The following is a 21,486-nucleotide window of genomic DNA, read 5'->3' as shown; positions in this document are numbered from 1 at the left end:
GTGTGCACGTGTGTCTGTGTGTGTGCACGTGTGTCTGTGTGCATATGTGTCTGCGTGTAGGCATGTGTGAATGTGTGTGCATATGTGTGCACGTGTGTGTCTGTGTGTGTGTGCACGTGGGTCTGTGTGCATATGTGTCTGCGTGTAGGCGTGTGTGAATGTGCGTGCATATGTGTGCACGTGTGTGTCTGTGTGTGCACGTGGGTCTGTGTGCATATGTGTCTGCGTGTAGGCATGTGTGAATGTGTGTGCATATGTGTGCACGTGTGTGTCTGTGTGTGCACGTGTGTCTGTGTGCATATGTGTCTGCGTGTAGGCATGTGTGAATGTGTGTGCATATGTGTGCACGTGTGTGTCTGTGTGTGTGCACGTGGGTTTGTGTGCGTATGTGTCTGCGTGTAGGCGTGTGTGAATGTGTGTGCATATGTGTGCACGTGTGTGTCTGTGTATGCACGTGGGTCTGTGTGCATATGTGTCTGCGTGTAGGCGTGTGTGAATGTGTGTGCATATGTGTGCACGTGTGTGTCTGTGTGTGCACGTGTGTCTGTGTGCATATGTGTCTGCGTGTAGGCATGTGTGAATGTGTGTGCATATGTGTGCACGTGTGTGTCTGTGTGTGCACGTGGGTCTGTGTGCATATGTGTGCACGTGTGTGTCTGTGTGTGTGTGCACGTGGGTCTGTGTGCATATGTGTCTGCGTGTAGGCGTGTGTGAATGTGTGTGCATATGTGTGCACGTGTGTGTCTGTGTGTGTGCACGTGGGTCTGTGTGCGTATGTGTCTGCGTGTAGGCATGTGTGAATATGTGTGCATATGTGTGCACGTGTGTGTCTGTGTGTGTGCACGTGGGTTTGTGTGCGTATGTGTCTGCGTGTAGGCGTGTGTGAATGTGTGTGCATATGTGTGCACGTGTGTGTCTGTGTGTGCACGTGGGTCTGTGTGCGTATGTGTCTGCGTGTAGGCATGTGTGAATGTGTGTGCATATGTGTGCACGTGTGTGTCTGTGTGTGCACGTGGGTCTGTGTGCATATGTGTCTGCGTGTAGGCGTGTGTGAATGCGTGTGCATATGTGTGCACGTGTGTGTGTGTGTGTGCACGTGGGTCTGTGTGCATATGTGTCTGCGTGTAGGCGTGTGTGAATGTGTGTGCATATGTGTGCACGTGTGTGTCTGTGTGTGCACGTGGGTCTGTGTGCATATGTGTCTGCGTGTAGGCATGTGTGAATGTGTGTGCATATGTGTGCACGTGTGTGTCTGTGTGTGTGTGCACGTGGGTCTGTGTGCATATGTGTCTGCGTGTAGGCATGTGTGAATGTGTGTGCATATGTGTGCACGTGTGTGTGTATACATATGTTCATATTTCCATCTACCTGTCCTGGTTTGCATTCTTTATCTCTCATCTGCTGCTCCTCTGTACGTGGAGCAGAGAGGGTGTGTCAAAGTGACTACTTATTGCACATCTTGTCAGGAGTGTAGACATGCTCTTTAAACACACCCGTCGTCACGCTCACATAGTAGGTCCCTCTTTCTTGATGCTGAATCTGAGGTTAAGTAGCCTGACCCAGGAGGGCCAGCTGAGACCAAGCCCATGGCTCTAAAGTCCAGCCCACATCCTCTCTGGCAGCGAGCAGGTCAGCCCAGCCTGCGGTGACGGGCGGGAGGGGGGCCACCGGCACCGCTCACGTCCCTCGGTGGCTCTGCTCACGGAAGCCTCCACTCCTGCACTCCGACTGCCCCTCCCGGATGCTGCCTGCAGATACGTCCCTCTAGATGGTGGCGCTGCCTCGATGACCCTTCGTGGTTAACCAGAGCCGTTCAGCAACGTCCAACAATAATGACATTTCATCTGCTCCACTGCGGAATTGGCCACGGTTTATGGCCAGGAAGGGATTGTCAATTGTCTGTGCCAAGTTCCCGTGGGACCCTGGGCCAGCGGGTATAAAGGGTGGCTGTGTGAGAGGCCGGCACAGCCTCTCCGACCCCAGCAAGAGACCTGTCAGGTGGCCGTGAGCACAGACCCCTGGAGATGAAGACCCTGCTCCTGACCATCGGCCTCAGCCTCATTGCTGCCCTGCAGGCCCAGGACCCCCTGGCCTTGGGCGAGGAGACTCCGGACGTGAGGCTCAGATGGGGCAGGCTGGCTGGAGGCGGCGTGGGGAGGGGCAGAGACACTCATTTTAGGATCAGGCATTAACCCCTGGCCCTGAGGGAACGGTCAGACAGAGGGGTCTATGCCCGATGGCCCCAGGACACAAGAGGGCCCCTTGGAGCGAGGGCACTGGTGGTCCTGCTGACCTGCAGGGGCCGGGAGCCCGCATCTGGGTGGGTCTGGCGAGGGTGCCGGGCTTGTGCTGGGTGGAGTGGTGGGCTGGGAAGCGCTCCAAGCCCCCAGCCCTGGGGATAAGGTAGAGTCTGGGGCTGCAGAGCGGGAGGGGGAGGCCGTGGGGTCGGCCAGAGCTCTGATGGAGGGAACATCCCCAGGTCTCAGGGAAATGGTATCTGAAGGCCGTGACCGCTGACCAGGAGATTCCCGGGGAGAAGCCTGAGTTGGTGACTCCCATGATCCTCACGGTCCTGAAGGGGGGCAACCTGGAGGCCAAAGCAACCGTGAAGTGAGTGTCAGCCGGCTGGGTAGCTGGCGACGACCCTCGGCCTTCCCTCCCCACACCAGGAGAACCAGCATCTGTGGGGCAGGCAGACCACGCCGGTGTCCTTCTCAGGTCCTCCTACAACACTCAGCCCTGGCAGCTTTGAGGGGGCACCGCCATGGAGGGTGCCTCATGCGGGGGCACCGTGCAGGGGAGAGACCCCCAGACTTAGGGCACTGAGGAGGGGAGGGGCCGCGGATGGGCCTCGTGGGCTGTGAGGGGCAGTGCTGGCTGATTGAGGGGGCTGCACCCCACCCCCCACCTGGAGGGAGCCCCAGGGAGCTGTCACGCATGACTGAAGGCCCAGTCAGTGCCTGGACTTGAGGTGGGAGAAACGTGCTCCCCCGCCAGGCCCACTTTGGATCCCAGGCCACCGGTATGGGCTTTGCCCTGCGGCTGCTCCAAGGCGGGGGCCCTACCGGGGCTGGCTGTGTTTCCAAAGTGGGCACACCCAGGGCAGCATCACTACGCGGCTTCTGTGTTCCAGGGTGAGCGGTCAGTGCCAGGAGACGAAACTGGTGCTGGAGAAAACCAATGAGCCCGGCAAATACACGGCCGGTGAGTCCTGGAGGCCCAGCCGGGTGGCGCCCCACACACTGGGGGAGCCGGGGGCAGCCTGCGCATTTCTGGGGAGGCCTTTTAGCCTGAGAAGCCCCGCTCCATTCTGACCCCATTAAATGCACACCCTCTCCTCCCTCTGGTCAGTTTGCCCTGAAGATATGATCACTTGACACTAAGAGCCAGGAGGGACACATTATCCCAGGAGGGACTGGACTGCCCAGGGGCCCCGCTGGGTTATGGCTCTGCCCACGTCAGGGGCGAGGAGCAGAGTCGCACCTGGTTGTTGGGGACTGAGCACCCCATGCTCCAACACCATGCCCTGAAACCTCTCTGTGGTCCGTTGGTTGGGGATGTGACCCTCTTTCTGGCTCTCCCGGTGTGTTGGGTCCTCAAGAGGTGGAGACCTCACGGCCTGAGCAGCTGGGAGCATGTGGAAACTGGAGGGTCCTCCAGGCTGGGCGCTGGGCGAGCTCCAGGTCTTCCTGGAGGGTCACATGGCTTATTCAGCTCGTGCCACTGTCCTTCCGCAGATGAGGGCAGGCGCGTGGTGTACATCTCGCCGTCGAACGTGATGGACCACTACGTTCTTTACTGTGAAGGCGAGCTCCGGGGGAAGCAGATCCGGATGGCGAAGCTCGTGGGTGAGGGTCCCGCATCCCAGTGCCTGCAAACCCTCCTCCCTCCCCCTCCTCCCCGTGCCTCCTCCTCTTAGGAGAAGCCACCGGCAGCTCCTTCCAACTGCTTTTCCTGAAGGGAGCACTCATTCCCATCCCTGGAGCTCAGGATCTGGGTTTCCCAGTCTCGGTGTCTGCAGTGGGAACACAGGAGGGCAGAGGACCACTGTGGGGACAGGGATCCAAATGTCACTGGGTGGGCCACTCGTTCACAGGGACCACCCCTTGCAGCATCCACCTCAGGAAGGAAATTCCAGCTCCTGGGGTTTAATTCCTGGATGGGGGGAGCTCAAGGAGGTATTGGGGCATCAGGACTGTCTCGGCCTGAAGACAAGGGGCCCCCAGAGGCTCTCCTGCATGCTCCCCACCGCCAGGAGCGCAGCAGAAGTCAGTCCAGCGGGGACGGCACGGGGTCCAGGGGCCCCCAAGGGGAAGTGCTCTCCTCTGTGGCTGGGCAGGTCCTGCCGGTCGTCCTCACTCCAGGAGACCCCCAGGTGTGCTCATGAAGAGCACCCTGTTCCTCCCAGGCCTGCCGCACGGTGCCCACTGGGCGCTCACACCTCGCAGTCCTCCCTTTCCAGCCGAGCCCTCCTCCCGGCCGGAGGGACCTCGGGGTCCAGCCCCGACGTGGGCGCATGGTCTCCTGCCCCAGCTTCGCGGCGGCCGGTCCATCTCTGCCCCAGGCTGGGCTGGAGATGCCAGCCTGCCCCCGTTCTGCCCCTCACCCTCGCGTCTCCCGATTTCACCGACAGGAAGAGACGCGGAGAACAACCAGGGGGCCCTGGAGGATTTTAAGATGTTCGCGAGAGACAAAGGGTTCGACCCGGAGAAGATCTTCACGCTCACGCGCCATGGTAGGGAGGACACCCTCGCCTGATCCTGCCCGGGCCCCACGCTGGGACGGGCAGCAGAGCGAGTTTAGAGAACGCTAAATGTCCTTCCTGGGGTCACGTGACGTGTCGGCCCCGACTGATTCTCTGGGGTCTCCTGAGCCGTGTGTGTCTCCTTTTTTCTGCAGAAACCTGCTCTCCAGGAAGCGATTAGGGTAAGCGATTAGGGACGTGTGGTCTATCTCCCACCCCTGCTCTCACGGGGACAGGAGACCCTCTCGGCCAGGCGGGTGGAGAGCCTGCTCCTGGAGTCACCTGGGCCCCTGAGCCTCGCCTGCAGATTCGGTCTCGCAAAGCAGTGCCCGGCAGTCAGGAAATCCCTCTGGAGTGAGCGCTCCAGGGGCTGGGGTGCTGGGGGAGACTGTCTAGCTCCTGACACCGCGGTGTGCCTGCCTGCAGGGGTGACATCCCTCCTCACCCCTGAGTAGTCATCGTGACTTTGTTTACCCAATGAGCTGCTTAAAAGATTCAGAAATACGGCACCCATGAGCGGGGTACTTCAGACCTCCTGGGGTCCTCACCAACTGCATGTCCTTTTGGAAACTGGAGTTTCAGTGACTTACCCAAGGTCACTGCCCAGGGGTGGGCAGAGCCAGAGCCCAGAGAGCAACCCCGTTCCCTCTTTGCCCTCCTGTTGGCTGGAAGTGGCCCCGACACACTTTCATACGAGAACATGGATGCTGTGGGCAACCTACAGGATGGTCCCCTCGAGGTCCTCAGATCCAGCGGCCAGAGCCTGAGGACACAGCACCTACCCCCACACTGCAGCCCCCAGAACCCGGCGCCTGCCCCCACGGCAGCCCCAGAACCCAGCACCTCCCCCAACATGGTGGCCCCAGAACTCAGCACCCACCCCCACACTGCAGCCCCCAGAACCCGGCGCCTGCCCCCACGGCGGCCCCAGAACCCAGCACCTCCCCCGACATGGTGGCCCCAGAACTCAGCACCTGCCCACACATGGCACCCCGAAACCTCGGCACCTGCCCACACACGGCAGCCCCCAGAGCCCAGCATTTGCCCCCACATGGCACCCCGAGACCTCGGCACCTGCTCCCACACGGCAGCCGCCAGACCCTGGCTCCTGCCCCCACGGCAGCCCCAGAACCCAGCACCTGCCCCCACACGGCACCCCCAGACCTCGGCACCTGCTCCCACACGGCAGCCCCTCCAGGCCTCCCCCGTCCTGGTCTCACTGACCCTCCCCCCTCTCCAGGACGGGGGGCACCGTGGCTCCACAGCAGCCCTGAGGCGGCACCACCAGGACCCTCCGTCCTGCAAGACACAGAAGGAGCCCCTGACCAGGGGGCCTGGGTCACCTCCTGCCACCCCTCCTGCACCCCACCCCCTCCTCCCCAGCCCTGCATCCCCGTCCTGGTTACGCATAAAGAGCTTCAGCAGTTCCCGGTGCCTCTGCCTGTCTGTGGGTCCGTCGGGTGGGCTGGGAACGAGGAGGATGTAGGCAAGCTGGGGCGGGCAGGGCGGGAGGACCCAGCAGCATCCTCGTTCTCTGTGGTGGGTGGTGCAGTCCAATGGGCATGAGGGTCCAGGCGGAGGGTTGGGTGCTGCCACTCTGCCGAGGGTCCTCTGGGGGCTTTCTGCAGGCCTGACGCCCACGAAGCCAGGTTCTGGTGGTCGTGTGGTCAGGGTCAAGGACCTGTGACACTTGAGCTCAAACTGCCAGCTCTGCTTCCCCTGCACTGGTGGCAGTTCAGCTCACATCTCGGTTCGGCTCTTCCAGCCTTAGCTGGGCTCCCTGGGGCCTGCCCTGTGCGCCCGTGATTGAGGGGTTAGCCTGAGATGGGGGCAGCTTATGCACAGAACTTGGGGCTCTCCCTCTCCGGCTCTCTGCTTTCCAGGATTTCCTCCTTCACTTTCCTGCAGCTCTACTTACCCAGGACTCTGTCCTCTGGTTCTTGAAGGCAGCAAGATCACAGGGTTTCTACCAGAGGCTTATCTGCTCCTCCTGGTGGAGACAGGGGCCTGCCTTCAAGACAAAAGCTATGAGCGTGAGAAGCCCACCAAGTGCCATTACCTTCCTCGGGGTGTTGACTGACCGACAGCATGTTTGCCGCTGGTCCCCTTCAGAGGGCTGTTTTCGTGGTCTGGGCAGAGGTAACAGTGCTACCTGGGGGAGGCTCGGACAGGTGCTAGCTGCCTGGCCATGAAGGGAAGTGGAACTTGCTGCCGTTTAGTAAAGGACCTGCACTTTACAATCCCAAGAAGAGGGCTTGCTTCAGATAAGAAATGGCCCAAGTCACCAAATTCTTCCATCTGCTCGTGGAGTTGCGTGTCACTGCTGATCTGGGGAATCTCACCCAGCTTTGTGCAGAGTCACGATGAAGAGGAAACAGAACGTGGGGTCCTAGGTGGGGCTCCCCAGAGTCCGACCCCGCGCGGAGCACTCAGATCGTTCTACTTGTCAGTCTGGGCTGTGGTTGGCTGAGGGCTGACCCAGGGACGTGACCAGCCAGCAATCTGGTCTGCACTGTGCTGGCCTGAGCGTGCACCTGCACCCAGAGAAGGCCACCAAGCGAGGAGTCACAGGGCCTCGCAGTAGGGAGCTGCCTGTGCACAGCAAGGATGAGCCTGGGGGACAGGGTGGGGCCCTCACATTACTGCCTCCCCCGACCTTTACACTGCTCAGACACACTCAGCCCCAAGCCCCTATCATGAAGCATCACAGATGTGGCCATCACAGCTCTTTCAGAGGGGAAAAGGTCTTTGGTGTGAAGATGAGCAGGAGAAGCGGCAGCCCCTGCTCTGCGATGGCTTCTGAGATGTCGTTGGCATCTGTCCCATGTCTGGGTCCCCTTCACTCTTGAGGTTGCTTGCCAGGGGGGTGGGGTTGATCCGTACACTCACCTCTGGGGGTCCAAGGCCCTGGTTCTGAGCTCTTCCTGGACTAGGGCCCCTCCAGTTGCTTCGTCGTGGTCCCTGGGCGTGGGAGCACCGCAGGCGCTCCAGTGAGCCCCCGATTTCCAGGCTTGCTCCCCTCTGCCTCTATGAAGTGGCAGCAACTCGAGAAGCTCACAATAATCAGGGCCAATCAGCTGGCTGATAGGAAGCAACTCCTTTCTGTACCTGCTGGTCCACCAGCACGAGGAGCCAACAACGACCTGGTGGAGGCCACCGTGGCAGGTCTGGTGGAGCGCGTGCCGTGGCTGCTGGTGGAAGTGCCTCCCCTCGCGGGGACCCAGAGCTCGAATCTCACGGAACCCAAAGCCACAGGGATGGAAATCTCATAGCTTTAAATGGTTCTGTTAGAAAAAAAGACGTGCTTAAGTCAACGGGCAAAGCCTTAACCCTAAGAGAAAAAAAGCAACTTACGCCCAACGTAGGAGAAGGGAAATAATAAGGATGAGAAGTCGACAATCGGGGAAGCCGCGTGAGCATGCAGGTTGCACACGATGCCTGCGCCCCCACGTGCTGTCACTCGCCGTCTGATTCTGCCCACGTGTGGATGATGCCCGTCGGTCCCAATGCACATTCCTGGTTCTGCAGGTGATGCCGCGGCCGCAGCCTGCGGATGCTTCTCCTCCACAGCCGCCTGTGTCAGGCTCATCAGTGGAGGGGGCAGGAGAGCACTGCGCAGGAGGGGCCCCTTCCAGGTTCCAGGGTGTCCGCCTTCGTCTTCTTCCTTCTTCTTCTTCTTCTTCCTTCTTCTTTCTCCTGTGATGCTGGGCTGGCAAACAGGACACCTAGGGGCGTTCACCCAGTGAGTTCAGCAGCATCCCCATTGGCGGCTTTCCAGTGAGTTCCATGGGCTCCCTTACCCACCACCCAACCATGGTAACCTCTCTGCCTTCCAGGGGCCATGGTCACCCCCTCTTGCAAGGTCTGAATCCCGTCTGCCTTTGTTCCTACACGGGGTGCTCGGCCTCTGCCTGGGGGAGGGCACTCCGACACCTGCTGCTTCTGTACCCTGGGCAGCTCTCTTCACCTTTCGTACCCACCCCCATGTAACCAATTATCAATTCTTTGTATTAAACTGTGTTCAGATGGCTGCATGCTTCCTCCCTCCTGACTCTCTGGTCAATGCAGGATACTTTCTCCATTTTATGCTAAAAGCAGTTCTGGCAACTCGACCTCTGAGTGTGACCATGAGGCAGCTCTCAGCCTGCGGGAGCTGCTGCCGGCTGCCCAGGCCGCCTGTGAAATCCAGAATTTCTGGTACGCACACACGCACTGACAAATTCAGCTCCACCCAGAGTGAGCACGCAGCTCTCCTGGGGTAGCATCTTCAGAATCGAGTCCCACGTAGCTCCTCATGGAGGATCTCCAAGACGGCAAGTCAGGTGCCCTCGGGCAAGGGAGGAGGGAAGAGGGGGTGACTCTGTTTGGGGAGGTTTGGCGGCTTGGGCAGGGGTGGTCGAGGTGACCTCTTCACCTGAGATCACATAAATGTCCCCATTCTCTGTGTAGGGTCCGCACCCAGCAGAGCCAGACGCCCAGGGACGCACAGCCGTGAACCGTCTGGATGTTGGCAGGGCTCACATCTGTGCCTGACCCTGCCCGTGTGAGAGGAGAATGACCTCAGAGGGGCCTCAGAGGGGCTCGGGCTGAAGCTGCCAAGGGGATTGAAGCTGTTTGAGGCCCAGGGACAGGCGAGAGGAAGAGAGCTGTGGGGCAGCGCGTCAGAGAGGGAAGTGGGGCCTGGGTCCCAAACCCCGGCCAGGCCGGAGGGAGGGACCCAACCAAGGTGGACCAAGCCTCTTGAGCCCTGGACCCTGAGGCCTCACACCGCCCGGAGCCCTCAGAGTGATCCTGTTTGAGGCAGAGTGTCCATCCTCCTGGAAGATCCATAATCTGAGAGCTGAAGAGACTCAACGACTCCGTGCATCCCAGAATTGTTGAAGGACAGCGTAGCACACCGAAGGACTTGACCGCGCACTGGAGTTCCGGCCGTGAGCCCAGGTGACCAGTCCCTGCGCCCAGGGAGCGTCAGCGCTACGGTGGGTGAGTTCCCATGACTGCAAACTCTGGGCTCGAAGCAGCGCACACTTCTTACCTTGTAGATCTGGAGGTCGGAAGTCCAAAATCAGTCTCATGGGGCTAAAGCGAAAGTGTCCACAGGGGGTTCCATTTGGAGGCTCCGGGAGAGTCCATTTCCTGGGCTTTTCCAGCTTCTAGAAGCCTCTGCACTCCTTGACTCGTGGCCCCTTCCTCCACCTTCACAGCTGGCCTTGTAGCATCTTCTCTCCTCCCTGGACCTCCACCCATGTCCTTAGAACCCCCTTCTCCTTCTTCTTGTACTTTCTCCGCCCCCTCCTCTTCTCTCTGTCTGTCTCTTCTGTCTTTCTCTATTTCTCCCGCCTCCCTCTTTTAAGGATCCTGTGGTGGCATGGGGTCCACCCGGATAATCCAGGATGACCTCCCATCTCCAGATCCTTACCTTCCTCACATCAGCAAAGTTCCTTGTCCCATGTGAGGTAGCACATGGCTCTGGGGATTGGGGTGTGGACGTCTTGGGCACTGCCATTCAGCCCACCACATGGAGAAATTGACACACAGTATACTGGGTTGTGGGTAAATGAAGTGGATGACCCGGGGAGCCATGAGTCCTTAATAGAAAACCACTAGGGAGTGACACAGAGAGACGCGGGGGCGTGGGGTGGGTGCGTTTACCTGCCTCAATGCCCCTGGAGGAGGTGTCTTTTGCTGCCTAATTGCCCCTTTGCTTTGTGACTCTCCCTAAGGTTGAGCCCCATGTGTCGCAGGCCTCCCGGCCACCGGCCTCCGCCACGACGCGCTGGGGCAGTGAGAGCTGCCGGCTCTCCTCCTCCACGGTGTCCGCGTGTCCCGGGATGCCCCTCCTGCATCCTGGGCGCTGCAGGGCTCCTGGGGGCCGCTCCTCTTCTCTGGAAAGTCTACAGATGCTCTATTCTTCCTTTCCAGTAGTTTCTAAACATCCTCTGTTCTTGGAGCCCAAAAGCTTCCCAGGACGTGCCCAGCCCGGGTCTTCTCTCATGCCTTACAGCATGTTGAGCGTTTTCAACCTGCGCTCCCCAACGCCTGTGAGATTTCTGCAGCCTGGGGAGATTGTACAGTCTCCCGTCTCCTCTGGGATGTCTAACAGCCACACGCAAGGACCCCTCAGCGTCCCCCAGGCCCTTTCTTGTCACCCGCGGCCTCCTGCTCAGCTCTGGGCCCTGAGATCTCTTCTCTCCGCCTTCTTCTTTCCTCTGGGGGCTCTCTCTCTCTCCTCGACCTTGTCTCCCTAGTTTCTCCATGTGTAAACCGTGTGCTGTCACTCCACAGTCTCATTTTGTCCTGTGACCGTCTCTTCAAGGGACATTTTGTCGTCTTGAGTCCATGGCATCCTCTGTCGCCTCCTGCACCTTGTTCATCCTGGAGAGCCGCCCGCTGTCAGAGCTCTGTGGATCCTTGCTGTCTGGGCCCTGCACCCCGTCCTGGGGCCCAGTCCAGGCTCGTCCACCTGCAGGCAACCCGTGAGTGTTGTAGGTCGGGCAGCCCCTGGCTCTGGGGACGTTTTGCTAGTCTCCTGCCAAGATTCCTGGAGGAAACCTGTCTGTCCCCAACCTCCATGGGGCAAAGGCTACAGTCCTCCTGGCCTCAGGCTAGAAGGTTCCCGACTGTGTGCCCCCGTCTGGAGCTGGTCCAGCGCTGGCCGACCAGCAGCATCTTGCGGCATCTCACAGGGTGTGGCACTGCCCTTCCATGCAGGGCCTGGGGGCCCCTGGGAGCCCTTCTCCCTCCAAGAAGCTGCAGTGGACCCCTCCTGCCTGGCTCCTGCCCGACTCCTGCCCTGCTCTGGGCTCCAGGCCTTACCTGTTGAGGGCCCAGCTGCCGCCCGCCCGAGAGCCGATTCCCAGCTTGGAGAGGAAGCCCCGGGATGTCTCCAAACCCCCTTCTTCCCTCCACTCTCCCTCTGACTTTGCTTCCCTTCCATTTCCATCCTCGCTGTCATTTCTTCCTGCTCCCGTGTGTGTGTCTCCACTGGTCTCTCCGGAGCTGGTTTCTTTCTCTCGATCTTTCTTGCCATTTCAAACAAGGCCTTGACTTTCATTATAACTTGTAACTGTTTGTTGGTCTCATATGTATGAAAGATAATGTTTCTCTTAATAATTTGTTGATATCCTTATAACTGATTGGATTTCTATTGTTCACAGTTGGTTTTTAGTCTATTTTCTCAGGCTTTCTACATATCCAATCACGTCCTCTGCCTGCATGGTCGTTGACTTTCATCTTTGCTGTTTTTACACTTCTGTTTTTTTCTCTTGTCAACTTGCGCTATGTGCCTCTCTCCTGGGGGGGGGGGGGGTTAGAACAGGAGGCCCAGGGGTGTGACAGCTCCAAGAGACATTTGGTGACCCCAAGCCCAAGGGAGTGACCTCGGGAGCATGATGGTGCCAGGGACTGGGGGAGGGGAAGGGGTGAGCGTTTAATGGGCACAGAGGCTCTGTCTTCAGGGGCCTCCCAGACAGGCAGTGCCCACTGGCGGCTGTGCTGCCCCGAGGGCTGAGTGCCCGGGCCGGCCCTCTGTGTCTGGGGAGGGGAGGGCCCAAAGCCCCCTCCCTCCCTGTCGGCCCACCCCAGGCTGGCCCGAGACTCCGGGTTGGCCCGATGCCACGGCTGGGCCAGGTGGGCAGGGAGATTTAAAGGCAGCATCAGGGCAGCTGAGGGAGGAGGGTGAGGATGGGGCCGGGGCGGTTGCTGCCCATGCTGGCCCTGGCACTGGTGCTGGCTGTGGGGTCCCAGCCGCAGGAGCAGATCCCCAGGGAGGTCCACAACCTCAACTGGAACAAGGTAAGTCACGGGATCCCAGTCCCCGGGGCCAGGCGCCCGGGCACCCAGAAGAAATCTTCAAAGGGCCATCCGGACAGAGCGGGCAGCACCCTGAGGCTAATAGGAGGTTCATGGGCTCCATGGCCCAAGAGCCCCAACGAGTGGGCAGAGTGGAGGGCCCCAGACAGGTGTGGCCTGAGGTCGCCTGGAGATACCAGGTGGGCAGAGGGGAGGTGGAACCAGCAGAGCATGTTCTGGAATAACGAGACCACTGGCTGGGTGGAAGGTTCCGGTGGGGTCGGCTGTGGGCGCAGGCTGAGAAGACTGTGGGAGCGTGGGTTTGCGGCAGGAACAGTCAGTGGGCAGGGTGCAGGGGCGAGCTGGAAGGGCGGGCCCCCAGGAGGACCACGCGAGAAGCCAGCTCCCACGCGATGCCCACAGCCCAGCCCTGTGCTGCCTCGGGCCGGACCAGCTGGGCACCTGCCCTCCACGGCCTGGGGTGGGCAGCCGTGGACTCTGGAGGCGGGCTGGGCCTCAGGCAAGTGTCACTTGTCCCGTGAGTTCTGGGGTCCTGGCTGGGAACTAACCTCTGTGCTTCCCCCTCCCTCTCTGCAGTTTGCAGGGTTCTGGTACATTCTTGCCATCGCCTCTAATGCCCCAGGATTCTTGCCGAGCAGAGACAAGAGGAAGCTGGGGGCGTGCATGGTGAGGGTTCACAAAACGGGCCAGCTGAAGATGGTCCTCGCCTTCAACTGGTGAGTGCGCGAGGGCGGGGTCCTGGCACGCCCTTCGCAGACCCCCGGCTGCAAAGAGCCCAGGGCGTCTCCCCTTCCCCAGGTGAGGGTCAGCCAGACCCGTGGTGGGTCTGGAAATCCCACAGGGATCCCCACAGCCAGACCCCCATCACTTCCTGCCCCTAAAGTCGAGAAGGCTGCCTGGGAGAGGCCTCTGCAACCACGGGCACTCGGCAGGCGGGGTTGTTTGGAGCGTTTCCCAGATGCCGTGGGACCCCGCCAACCCTGGTCCAAATTGGAAAATTCCAGAACAACTGAGCCAAGAAGGGGCTCGCTGGCCGCGAGCTCACAGCACCCCCTGCCCCGCAGGTCGCAGGGGTGCCAGTCGCACACGTTACTTCTGCGGAAAGACAGGAAGAAGGCCGTGTTCAGGAACACCCGTACGTCTGATGGCCAGGCCCGAAGGAAGACCTGGGGTGGGAGAGTCCTGGCTAAGGCCACCGAGATACTGGACGTGATGCCCCTGACCGACTGCCCCCAGCTGCCCCTCTGCCCCCGAGAACGTGGGTAGGAAGGACAGACACCCAAGCACAGGGTGGCCAGGCTGGCCGTGGTCCCCAGGCCTCGCCTTCCCAGAGCCACATGGCGCGCGTGCGCCCAGGCTGGGCCTGGAGAGAGGGATCAGGTGGCTCTGGGACCCCTTCCAGACCCCAACTTGGCGGCCAGTGCGTGGGCGGGTGGTCCAGGCGCAAGCAGCGGCTCTGTGCCCTGTGCCCCTGCAGTGAAGGGTGTGGAGGGCTTCCGCGTGCTGTGCACCGACTACAGCTCCGGCCTCGTGCACCTGCGCCTGGGCCGGGCCGGCCGCTCCTCCAAGACCCTGCTGCTCTTCAGTGAGTCCGGCCGCCCCCAGCCCCCGGCCTGGGCCTCCTGGGCAGCAAGTGCGGAGGGTGCGGGCAGGGAGGGGCACCGAGGGGGACAGAGGGGGACCGAGGAGGGTGGAGCTCAGAGGTGAGGACATTGGCAAGAGGGAGGCCTCTGCCCAGGCAGCTCGGTGCCACCACAGACCAGCACAGACCGGGTGCTTCCACACAGACACGTGGTCTAGCAGCTCAGGGTCCAGCACGCTGCGGGCCTGGTGGGGACCCTCCTTCTGCTTTGCAGACGGCCGCCTTCTCGCTGTGCTCGCGTGAGGGGAGAGAGTTCTGGTCTCCTTCTTCCCCCAGGGGCACCAGTCTCATCACAAGGATGCCACACTCACGACCCCGACGACCCCGTCTGACCCTAATCACCTCCCAAGGCCCCCCCCTCCTGACCCCATCACACAGGGCTTCAACATGCAGTCCACAAGGGTCAGTCACAGCCCAGGCTGCAGCAGGGGTAACGTGGGGCTGGGTTGAGGTGGGTGGACAGAGCTTGGGGCCCTGGACATCGAGACCACACAGGCAAGTCTTGGAGGTGGCCACAGCATGGTGAGTTGGGGAGGCCACTGGCCACTGCAAAGGGGGTGGTCAGAAAGCAAAAGTAGCCGCCCCCCACAGGCTGACAGTGGGAGGAGGGGAGGAGAGGCAGTGGTGACAGCAAAGGCTGGATGTGGAGCCCTGAGGATGTTTTGCCTGGGGGCGGGCTGGGTGGTGTGGAAGTGACCGGGGTCGGGGAGGGGCATGACCCCACTTCCAGGCACCCCAGTGGGTGGGATGAGCAGCCCAGTTGGAGAAAGTGGGAAATGCCCCCTGAGGCTGTGGGCTGTGGGGGTCCGGTGCAGCCCCAAATGGCCGGACCTGGAAACTCTGACGTGACTCTGCTTTCCAACCGCAGGCAGACAGACCACATCCAGCTTCCCAAGTATGAAAAAATTCGTAGACACGTGTGAGATGTTGGAGCTCTCAAAGAGTGCGACCATTCTCCCGAAAGACGGTAAATACAGTTGCAAGGCTCTGGGTCCAGGACAACAGCGTCCTGGCCCCACCTGCCCATCCCACTAGAGAGCTGACTCACATGGGGAAGGAGAGATGAGAGGACGACAGTGCCACATTTTTAAAGATCTGAAGCCAACTGTGAAGGCACGCCTGCATGTGCGTCCCCATGCCTGCCTCCTGGTCCTCTACCAGCATCAGCTTGTCACCCCTGCAGGCCCTGCACAGGGAGCGAGAGGCGGTGCCCGGGGCACAGATGCTCTGTCTGATCGGGTCTCTGAGGCTGTGGCTAGAGGACCAGGGGCTGCGTGGCTCTGCCCTCTGCGGTGCCCAAGACTAGCATTTATGAAACGAGGGCGAGCCAGCACGTGTCACGGGCAGAGGTGGGCTCCCTGAGAGCGGCCCCAGCCCGCTCATCGCCTCTTTCCTCTCCCACAGCCTCCTGTGCGCACACCATCCTGCCGTGAGAGGGAGCCGCCCGCCTACTCTTTCCTTCGGGGTTTGACTTGCGGTCCCCCTAGACCCCTGGAGTGTTGTTCCAGGTTGCAGGTCTCATACCCAGCTGCTTGTTGAGAAGCATTTGGTGATCCCAGGACATTGAAGGTGTGGAACTCAGGGCCACGGCTCTAGCCCAAAAGGGAATCTTTCATGATCATCGAGCTGACTGGGCAAGGAGATGCCAAGCCAGACCCCTTCTTCCTGTGTCCTCCAGACCACATGGCAGAAAGATGCTGCTGTCCCCCATCTGCTGTGAAATAGCCCACGGTCTGGTCCAGTGTCATCCTTGCCATGTGCCTTCTCTGTAGAGTCTATGCCACTGTTCTCTGTGTCCTTGACATCCTACACTTCCTCAGGAAGCCGTTCACTTCTTGACCAAACATTTCCAAGCACCTATCACGTGCCAGGCATGGTGCTGGCTGCTGGGGGAGAGCAGGGAGCAAATCTGCACAGTTCCCGCAGAACCGATGCCTTATCAGGAGAGGCGGACGCCGTGCAGACACCCAGGCACACGAGGACAGACTCAGAGAAACAGATCTGGAGGCGACAAGTGCAGAACAAGGGCAGGGCTGACTCTCTCCAGGTGAGGGATGAGGGGTCAGGGAGAGCTTCTTGGAGGAAGCGGCATTTGAGCTAAGAAAGGGAGAGCGGGGGGAGTTAAGTAAGTTATGGTGGGGCTGGGGGAGCAGGGCATCCCCGGAAGAGGAAACTACCTTTGAACCCCAGAGTGCTGTAGACGGAGGGAGGTGCGTGGACTTGGGGGCCATGCTGGAGACGGAGGGAAGCACGTGGACTCAGGGGCCATTCGGAAGGGCGACATCATGGTGGGAAAGGCAGGCAAGAGAGGTGGTTCAGTCCCAGGAGAGGGAACCCCAGAAGAGCAGGGCTGGGGCTGAGGTTGGAGGAGCTCCAGGGCCCCCTGTTGGAGTGTCTTGTAGAAGCTGGAGTTCAGAGCGGGGATCTAGGTGGCAGAGAGACACTCTGGAGTCCCTGATCTGTATTTGGTAATGGACGTCACAGCACGGATGAGATCATCTAAGGAGAAAATAACAGGATGGAATCAGTCAGCCACTACCGTGTAACAGACAACCCCAAAGCCTCTGAGCCATAAAGCAACACAAGGTCACTTAGCTCTCCCATCTGGGCGTCAGCTTGGGACCGGCTGATGTTGGTGGGTCTCTGTTGGGCGGCTCTGCTGATCTCCGCTGGGTTTGCTCTTGCAGTTTGGGTTGGAGGTGCAACCAGGAGGTGGGTTGGTTGGGGCTGGCTCATCAGAGGTGGCTCTGCTCCACACGTCCCTCATCCTTTACCCGGTGGGCTAACCAAGACATGTTCATCTCACAGCACAGACGAAGGCACAGCAGGTCAGGAAGAAACTCGAGTCCTTTAAAGGCTCAGAACAGGCGCACTGTCATTTTCGCCTCATCTCTGAGTCAAGTCACAGTGCCAAACCCAAAGGCAGGAGGCCGGGAGATGCACTTCGCTTCTCCAGTGGGAAGCCCTCGGCTAAGGGCGCGGGTGCAGGAAGGGGTGACGGGCCAGCCCCCACGCACAGTCTGCACCAGCTCTCACTCTCGGCCACAATCCTTCAAGCCACCTCTGCGGGTCGTGTCTTCACCCCACCTTCCGTCTCCGCTCCCCCAAGCCTCCTCAGATCAGGGCAGCGGGCTTGAATCTGGGGTCTTGGGGTCTACATCCTTCAGCGGCGCCTCTAGAGCGCACGCCTTTGAACTAAATGAGAAGTCATCGGACTCCCACATGCTCACCCCCCATGGTGGGACAGAGGGCAAATGACTTCGACACGCCCTGCATGAGAAAGAAGAATGGGGGACACAGCAGCCGCGGCCCATGGCAGTTCTGCAGTCCCGCTGGGACAACACTGCCGGGTCTCGTTACTCTGGGGGTGGGGTGTTCCCGGAAGTTTATGTTGGGGTCCTGGTCCATTGACCTCTTGGCTCTGTCCTCTGAGACCCCCTTCCTTTTCCACGTGCCCCTCACTCGCTCTGGCCATCACTGAAGGAGGTGCTGGGACCTGCACCTGATCCCTTGTGGAAATCAGAGCCTTTGAACTCTTTGCACCACCCAGTCACCGCTTTTGCCAACACAGCTCTTTCAAGTGCTTTGTGGGTTTTCTATGTACCTGGTTCTGATTTACTCCAGGTGCTAAAAACCACATCCACAGTTCCTTAGGAAACTGCCTCTTTCTCCAGATTTGATTATGAGAGTTTTGGGGTCACCAGCCCGCTGAGGGACTGTGTCTCAAGCAGCCTAGAACCCTCTGGGACAGCCCGAAAATCTACTTGGCACACCTTAAATCTTTCAGAGGTCCTGACCGTTGACTTGCAGAGCCTCAAAATGAATTCATTTGGGAACAGCCAAAAGAATTGCAATTCAGATACACAAACTACCGTGCGCCATAAGCAAATCTGAGAACACAGGAAGGAGCTGCTTTTATAGAGAAAAGGGGCAGAGGGCGGGGCTGCTCTAAAGGAAAGTCTGCTGGGGAGAGGATCAGACCAGGGCAGCAACAGCTTCTCGTTGGCTGGGCTGCAGGGTTTCTAATTGGCTGGGCTGCAGTGTTTCTGATTGGCTAGGTTGTGGCATTTCTGATCGGCTGGGCTGCAGTGTTTCTGATTGGCTGGGCTGCTGGGTTTCTGATTGGCTGGGCTGTTGCTAGGTGGGCAGAGAAATCTTCCTTCTGTAGTAAAGTAGTTTTACTTCCTGTCCAAGATGCAAGTGTGTGTCTCTTCCTGTTCTGTGCAATTGATGTGTGTAATGGGGTATGAGAGCTCCCCCTGCAGGCCCTCCCCACCCAGTTTAGTTAAGGTTTCTTTATTAATTTCCACATGATGAAACACGTCACACGACATCCTGATTCAGTTTGTCCCCAAGGCTGGGTCTGCCTGCAGCATCTGCATTTGGTTTTGTTCCATCTGTGTTTTAATGGCCATGTCGCCACATGGGCACACTCACACACTCACACACACACACACACACACACACACACACTCTGACTGCCCGGCCGGGGGTCAGAAGGGGAGCCTACCCTGGGGAAGTGATGGGGGAAAGAAGAAAGGGGTGGAGGAGGCTCTGCCATGGGGCAGGGACATCCAGTCCCCTAGCCGCACGCAGGGCCCATAGCATGGGGAGGGGGAGAGATGCCAGGCTGATGGGCAGGGGGTCCCCAAGGTGCCCAGGGGGCTGCCTGGGCCAGGCCATCCCCAGAGCAGGCTGCAGAGGACAAGGTCTGGGAAGGAAGGAGGAGGGCAGGGCCAGGCCCGGGCCTGGAGGGAGGAACTGGCTGCCTACGCTGTGTGACAGCACTGCCCTAACTTAACGCTTACAAGAACATTGACCATCTCACAGCTTCTGTACCAGGATCCAGGCTCCTCAGCTAGGAGCCTCTGCCTCAAGGTCTCCCAGGAGCCTGAGGCTGTGGTCTCAACTGAGGCTCAACTGGGGTGGGGTCTGCCTCTGAGATCATTCACGGGGCATTGGCAGGATTCCATTTGGATGGGGGGGGGGAGTCTCAGATCTTTACTGTCTGTGGGTAGTGACCTTCTGTCAGTTCTTTGAGCTGGGGCCTCATAGGGCAGCTCATAATATCTGATCTTGCTTCTCCAGAACAGTGGATCCCAGAGACAGAGGCAGAGACAGAGACAGAGACAGAGAGGAGATGCAGAGAGAGTCAGAAAGAGAGAGTCACAGAGTGCTGGGAGCCACTGTGGGGGCTGCCTCCCACCTAGGCTGAGATGAGCACCTGGACCTGAGTCTAAACAGAATAGGAGGAGCTGGGAGGTTGTATGCTGGGGGGACGATGTCTGAGTATCACTTCATTTCAACCCTCCCCGGGGGGACCAGGAACAGGCGGGAGGGGAAGTGACTCCCCAGACCCCAGAGCAGACCCAGGCCTGTGTGAGCTCCGTTCTCTGTACACCCAGCCCTTGTGTCATCCTTCCACTGCTAGGTCTGTGCACGAGCCACATGTGACACCAGCCCACGGGTTGACAGGCACTGCACGCACTGACAGGTCTGTACACCTGATGACGTCCTTAGGAAGCAGATGCCAGAACGACCCCCACTGTGCAGCTGGGGAGACTGGGGAGGACTGAGAGGCCCACAGCTTGTCCAGGGTGACGTCACTGGTGAGGAGGAGGACCCAGGTCTGAACCTGGCTCTGCGTCCTCAAAGCTGGGGCCCTGGTTGCACCCAGGCCTCCCCGGAGGCTGTGGGGTGGGCCGTGTTGGGGTGACTGTGTGTGGACAGGCGTGGGGTGGAGGGCGAGCAGTCAGCAGCCCAGGGGACCATGGGAGGTCTTGTGTGAGGAGGAAGCATCGGTCAGGGGACCCCAGGCAGTGACCTCACAGAGCCCAACAGAACATGACACCCTGGGGACCAGGCACCCACATCCGAGAGACAGCTCCCCACAGCTCACTTAGCTGGAGACGGTGGAGTGACCAGCATTTTTCTGTGCTGCATCCCCACGTCCCGAGACCGCAGCCTCAGGGAAGCCCGCGATGAGAGCATCTTCCGACGGTGCAGAACTTGGGTCCCGTCTCACCCCAGACGCCTCTGGCCCTTTACCCAGAGGGACCCAAAGTAACACACGGAGGCCCAAGGCAGGCCAGTCCAGAGCAGGCCACCACTCTGATCCCACCTGGCAGCCTATGTCCCCTCTCCATGTGTGTGTGTGGAAGAAGGGGTTCCTGTGGGGTGGGAGGCCCTGGCCGAGGGCAGCGGGGGGCTCTCAGTGGGGTCACATCGCAGGAACAGCGCACGGTGACTGGTCCTTACCGGGCCTCTGTTCCCCAAGCGAGTTATCGCTGACTCCTCCCACAGCCCACGGCGGGGGGTGCTGTCCTCATCTCACCAAGAGGACCCCAAGGCTTAGAGACCTGCCCCTCTGTGCCCTACGGAGCAGCAGAGCCAGGATTTGAGCCCAGGGCCCGTTAGACCCCACGGGGCCTGCCTGACAAGGAGGCTGCCGCTCGAGCAGTGGGAGGGACCTCTGGGCTCCAGAGTCCAAGAAGCCTCGGTCCTGGTGCCCAGGGAGACCCCATCCTGTGGGGTATAGCCTGGCCCTGGTACTGGGGGTGCCCAGGGTGCCCAGGGCCAGCCCTTCCCGGGCCACCACGCCCAGCCCCAGGCAGAGGGGGCGGCTCTGTCCCCCGAGGCCAGTGGGGTCTGGAACCCTGGAGGGTGTGGTCCCCAGGCAGGCAGGCAGGACCCCTGAGCCTCAGGAGGCCACAGTGCAGGACAGCAGTTAGAACGACCCAAAGTCAGGGAGGCGGGGGTTCCAGTCCCTGCTCAGCCCCTCTCTGGCTGGTGACCCCAGGCGAGGCTCTGAGCCTCAGTTTCCCCATCTGTGAAATGGGGAAATAATGGGCCTCCTGATGGGTTGTTGGGAGAATTCCCTGAGGAATGACTTGTGGATCTCTGTCCAGTGCCTGGAGCGTGTTGAGTCACCTGCCGAGCTGTCACGGCGGTCCTCCAGGCCACAGGGTCCTGGCACTCAGGCACCCTCCTGCTGCCCTGCTCCCAGGAATATTCACTGCTATCTGAGGAGCTGAAGAAGATCCAGGACGACAGCACGTCGCAGGAGAAGGAGGCTCAGTGCCGGAAGGACAGCTGGACACGCTCCGTGCGACTACCTGAGGCCTGTGCTGTGATGTCCTCTGACCCCACTATGAATAAAGGCTCATCCTCTAAGGACTCCTGTTCTGTGGTTTCATCCACTCATTCCATCCTTCACTCAGCACACATTAATTCACCCCTGCCACGTGTCAAGCTTCATCAGTGAGCACAACCCTCCATCACATGGGTG

At 60.0% G+C, this 21,486-nt stretch overlaps 2 protein-coding genes across 2 annotated transcripts; both read left to right on the top strand.

The window, feature by feature from the left end:
• The first annotated feature begins 1,687 nt into the window (after window positions 1-1,687).
• LCN1 (lipocalin 1) lies at window positions 1,688-8,016 on the top strand. Its single transcript, XM_070519937.1, has 6 exons — window positions 1,688-2,114; window positions 2,480-2,610; window positions 3,134-3,204; window positions 3,738-3,848; window positions 4,634-4,735; window positions 7,868-8,016. Exons 1-6 carry the CDS (start codon window positions 2,025-2,027, stop codon window positions 8,014-8,016), a joined length of 654 nt encoding a protein of 217 aa, XP_070376038.1. The 5' UTR covers window positions 1,688-2,024.
• Window positions 8,017-12,451: 4,435 nt separating this feature from the next.
• On the top strand, window positions 12,452-15,631 carry LOC106845519 (epididymal-specific lipocalin-10-like). The gene is made up of 6 exons (XM_014863749.3): window positions 12,452-12,538; window positions 13,133-13,272; window positions 13,621-13,691; window positions 14,034-14,141; window positions 15,067-15,165; window positions 15,603-15,631. The coding sequence occupies exons 1-6, from the start codon at window positions 12,452-12,454 to the stop codon at window positions 15,629-15,631; spliced, it is 534 nt and encodes a 177-aa protein (XP_014719235.3).
• Window positions 15,632-21,486: the final 5,855 nt, after the last annotated feature.

This window comes from Equus asinus, chromosome 10 (assembly GCF_041296235.1).
Source record: "Equus asinus isolate D_3611 breed Donkey chromosome 10, EquAss-T2T_v2, whole genome shotgun sequence".
Classification (NCBI taxonomy): Eukaryota; Metazoa; Chordata; class Mammalia; order Perissodactyla; family Equidae; genus Equus; species Equus asinus.
This window is presented reverse-complemented; position numbering and strand designations above follow the sequence as displayed.